Source organism: Oxyura jamaicensis (assembly GCF_011077185.1).
Source record: "Oxyura jamaicensis isolate SHBP4307 breed ruddy duck chromosome 28 unlocalized genomic scaffold, BPBGC_Ojam_1.0 oxy28_random_OJ72019, whole genome shotgun sequence".
Taxonomy (NCBI): Eukaryota; Metazoa; Chordata; class Aves; order Anseriformes; family Anatidae; genus Oxyura; species Oxyura jamaicensis.
The window spans coordinates 1,036-5,655 of record NW_023304876.1 but is presented as its reverse complement, the minus strand read 5'-3'; the positions used below and the strand labels follow the sequence as shown (position 1 = coordinate 5,655).

Here is a 4,620-nt window from a genome sequence, read left to right as displayed (position 1 = left end):
CCCCCAAATTCCCCCCCCCCCCTCGCCGGTGTCCCCGTGCCCCCCTCCCCAGCCCCGTACCTGCCGGGGACGCCCGGCCGGCTCCTGCCAGCGGCTTGGCTCCAGCGCTGCGTGCCGTCACGGTGCCACCGGGGGGGCCCTTCTTGTCCCCGGGGGGCAGCCTGGCCTTGTCCCCAGCGTCACGGCCCGAGCTGGTAGGGGGGGCCCTGCCCTTGGGGGCCGGGCCGGTGGGCTTGGGGGTCTCGGTTTTGGGGCCGGCGGGCGCCGAGGTGGTGCGGGACGGGGTGCGCTTGGCCTTGCCGGGGGGCTCCTTCTTGGGCAGCGCCTCGGGGTCCACCATGCAGATGCCGGGCTGGGCGGGGATGGGGCAGGGGTCCTTCATGGGGGCCGGCAGAGGGTCGCGGGCCCTGGGGGGGCCGCGGGGGGGCTGCTCCGAGTCCTCGTCCGACTCCAGCCCGTCGGCCAGGATGGAGGGGCAGTCCTCGGTGGCCGGCGGGACGTCGGAGTCGGAGAGGGTGGGCAGCGACTCGCTGACGGAGGTGGGGGGCGTCTCGCCCGCCGGAGGGGGGGCCCGGCCGTGGCGACGCGCCGGGGGCTGCGCCAGCTCCTGCGAGGGGTCGCTGTCCGACAAGTCCCGGGGGCTGGCGGCGGGCGAGCGCCCCGACTTGGGATGCTCGAACTCGCAGGGCGACACCAGGCACAGGTCGACGTCGTGGGGCGAGTCGGAGCGGCGGCCGTGCCGCGGCGGGTGGTGCTGGTGGTGGCAGGGCCGCAGGGGCAGGGACAGCCCCCCCTTGGTGGCCGCGGGCTCGGGCTCCGGCGTGCCGCTGGCCCCGCGGGGCCGGGCGCCCTCCTCCTGGGGGGACTCGCTGACGGGGGGCAGCACCTGCTCGAAGGAGACCGAGAGCGACTCGTCCACCTCGGTGGAGTGCGGGGAGCCCACCTCGGCCGGCAGCGAGGGGGTGGTGATGGTGGGCGACACGTCGGGGACGTCGTCCTTGAAGGGGCTGAGGGACAGGCAGCCCGCCTGCTTCTCCTGCGAGGAGCCCGAGCTGTCGTGGGAGGCTCTGCCCGCGCCCGGCGCCCAGGGGGTGTTGGGCTGCTTGGTGGCACCGGTGCCCGGCTCCTCTCCGGCTTCCTCCACCGGAGACTGGTGGAAGGGAGTGTGCCCGGCGCTGGCCGGCCCCGAGCTGGCCGGGGACATCATCTCCAGGGTCTTCTCCTCGGAGCTGCCGCAGGGATCCTCGGCGCCCTCGGGGCCGTGGTTGAGCAGCCCGGTGGGCGTCAGGTCGAAGTTGACGCTGCGCTCGCTCTTGGGGGTCTTGGCCAGGGGCGAGGGGGGGCCGACGGCCCTGAAGGGGCTGCCCTCGGCGTAGCGGAAGCGCTGGGGGCTCTCGAGGTCCTCCACGCCGTTCTCCAGACAGCCCAAATCCGGCCCCCTGCTGCCCCCCCCGTTCTCCAGCGGCGAGGGCTCCAGCTCGCTCTCGGCCGTGGTGATGCCTTCGTCCGGCGACTCCTCCTTCCTCCTCCTCCCCTCGGCCCCCGGCGAGGCGCCCGCCGGCTGCATGTCCTCGGGCGAGGAGGACTTGGAGCCCCCCTCCGACGCCCCCGGCTCCTTCTTGGCGCCCGGCTCCTTGGCGGCTTTGGCCTTGGGCTTCTCCGGCTCCTTCTTGAGCGTGGACTTCTTGAGGCTGCCGGCCTTGGCCAGGGGTTTGCGGGCCTCCGGCACCGGCGCTTTGCGGGCCGGGGGCTTCGCGGCAGCCTTGGGCTCCGCCTTGCTCTCCTTCCCGTCCTTCCGCAGCGTGTCAGCCTTCCCCTCCTTCTTCACCGCCTTCACCTCCTTCTTGGCCTCCCCCTTGGCCTCCGCCCCCTCCTCCTTCTTCAGCGGCTTCTTCTCCTCCTTCCGTGGCACGGGCTCCTTCTTGGGCGCCGCTTTCTCCTTGCTCAGCTTGGGCTTGGCGTCCGCCTTCAGCTTCTCCGTCGAGGAGTCCAGCTTGGCTCGAGCATCCTTGGCCTTCTCCTCTTCTGACCCCGCTCTCATCATCTCCCCCGGAGGTTTCGGCTTCTCCTTGGTCCCCACCTTCACCTCCTTCTTCTCCACCTTCGGGGCCTTCTCCTTCGGCGCGGGCGCCCCGGCGTCCACCAGGCTGAGCTTGGAAGCCGACTTGAGGCTCTCCTTGCTCTCCGTCCTCCTCTGCTTGAGCTGCTTCTCGGGCTGGGCCGCCGAGGGCCCCTTCAGGTCGTTCTTGGTGACCACGGGGTGCTTGAGGAACTCCAGGTGCTTCACCTTCTCCAGCCCCTCCAGGATGCGGGCCTGGGGTGTGCAGCCGGGGAAGAGGACGCGGATGATCTTCTCGGAGGGGCTGACGGGGTGCCAGACGAGCAGGGCGCAGACGGAGGTGAGGCACTGCAGGGGCAGCTCCTGCTCCTTGGGGTAGCCGTCGCCCGACCACTGCTGCAGGAGGAAATCCAGCTCCTTGGTGCCCTTCACGGGGTTGAGGACGTACATGTCCAGCCGGCCCACTCCCATCTTCTGGAAGAGGACGGTGGGCTCCACGCGGGGGCCGCCGTCGCGGGCCAGGGGGTTGGGGCGGATGCCCAACTTCTCCAGGTAGTGCAGCGTCAGGGCGGCCTCGTCGCAGCTCTTCAGCACCCGCGAGTTGCCCTCGATGGCCTTCAGCTTCTCGGAGGCGTTGAGGAAGACGACGCCGAGCTCCGGGGAGATGAGGTTCTTGGCCCAATCCCCGTTGCCCTGCGAGCCCTGCGAGGACGGGTCCTCCTCCAGCTCGGCCAGCTTCCTCTGCAGCAGGCTGTTGACGCCGGGCAGGCTGTCCGTGCCCGCGTGCGTCACCAGGATGGAGTCGATGCGGTCCAGGTGCCGGACCAGCTTCCAGAAGGACGACTTGGGGTTGGAGCCGCCGTTGACCAACACGTTGAAACCGTTGACGGCAAAGAAAGCCGAGTCCCCTCTCCCGCCCGGGAAGATATAGCAGCAGGGCTTGGAGAGCTTGAGGAAGCCCACCATGGTGGGGGGCTCGAGGAGGTCGAAGGGGGACTGGGGCTCCAGCGACTCCGAGAGGTACTCCATGAACTCCTCCAGCCCCTCCATCTCAGGCAGGATGCAGCCCGGGTTGTAGCGCAGCTCGATGAAGTCCTGGAGGTTGTGGTGGTCCAAGCCCGAGTCCTTCCACTCCCCGAAGTCGGGGCAGCTGATGGTCAGCCTGGCCTTGGCCGAGGGGTCCGCGGAGCTCAGGATCTCCCCGACCTGCGAGGGGACGGGGACAGACGGAGCTTCAGGCACGGGGCACCCGGGGTCCCTTGAGATGGGGCTGCCCCCTCCCTCTGCAAGCACAGGGCACCCCTTCCCCGGGGGGGGGTTGGGGACCCCGCAGCCCTGTCCCACTCCCGCTGCTGGCTGCGAACACGATGCCCACGGGGTGTTGATCCCTGATTTCCCCCCCCCAGTCGGTGCTCGGGATACAGCCAATCCCCCCCCACCCCCCCACAGCAGACAGAGGGACGTGCCTGTGGCACCGACAGCTCCCCCAGCTCCCCCTCGCTCCATCGCCCAGCTCCCTGCCGAGACACCGGCAACGTGAGCAGACGGCCCGGCCCGGCACACTGCCCCCCCACCCCGGGCCCCCCCACCGCACCTCCTTGTCGGTGAAGATCTGGATGAAGTCCCGCAGGGAGAAGCAGCCCGTCTGCAGCATCAGCTCGCCCGTCTCCTCCACGCAGGGCCCCGCGAACACCAGCAGCTTGTGCTGCGACACGTCCGTGATGAGGTTTCGCAGCTGGGGGACGGGGAGGGGGACGTGAGGACGCCTTTACAGCCCCCCCCCCCCCTTCCCCCCCCCCCCCCCGCTTGCCGTGAGCATCCCGCAGCCTCCCTCCCCCCCCAGCTCACCTCGTCGCACAGGGACTTGTCGGAGGGGTTGAGCAGCACCAGGGTCTCCAGCACATCGCCGCGGTGGTGGAGGGTCCGCTGACCTGCGGGGGCAACGGCCGCCACCCGGCCCAGCACCAAAATGCTTGGACGGGGGGCACCCAGCAGGACCCCCCCCCCAGGTGTGGATGCCCCCCGGCTGTGTTGTGTTGGGCTGGGGGGGGGATGGACTGAAAAAATGCCCGGCACGGGGACAGCCGTGGAAGGGACGGATCCTGCCCACCCCCCCTGCGGAAGAGGGACAGCCACCGCGCTTCCCACGTCCTTCCTGCCGCGGGGAGGGGAGGAAAAGGGGGGGGGGGGCGGGCCGGGACAGCCCCTCCGTCCCCATCATCGGATGTTCCCTGCTGTCTGGGGGGGCTTCACCCCCCTGCCTAAACACCCACCGCCCCCCGGAGCAGGGGAAAATCCAGCTGAGCCCTTGCTGGGGACAAGCAGGGGACGGGGACACCCCCCACGGGTGCCAACTTGTGACCACGGGGGGGGGGACACACGATGCGCCACCGGCCCTGCGGCCGCCTCGAGAAACCACAGCCCTTGAAGGCAGCGCCGATGTCCCCCCCCCGGGGACGAGGGGCACCGTGGGCACGGAGGCAGCGCTTTGCCACGTGGGAATCACGGGGCTGAGCCCCAGGGGCACGGAGAGGCGGCCGGGGGAGGGGGGGGGGGGGGGG

General features: G+C 71.1%; 1 protein-coding gene across 1 annotated transcript in view; it reads right to left on the bottom strand.

Annotated features, from left to right (window-relative positions):
* Positions 1-34: 34 nt before the first annotated feature.
* MAP1S (microtubule associated protein 1S) overlaps positions 35-4,620 on the bottom strand; it is a gene marked incomplete at its 3' end in the record, with an annotated part of 5,010 nt that continues 424 nt past the window's right edge. Inside the window, exons 2-4 of the mRNA XM_035313154.1 lie at positions 3,908-3,990; positions 3,654-3,794; positions 35-3,265 (exon numbers count right to left, since the gene is read on the bottom strand). Coding sequence (XP_035169045.1) covers positions 35-3,265; positions 3,654-3,794; positions 3,908-3,990 — 3,455 coding nt within the window. The remainder of the gene's footprint in view (positions 3,266-3,653; positions 3,795-3,907; positions 3,991-4,620) is intronic.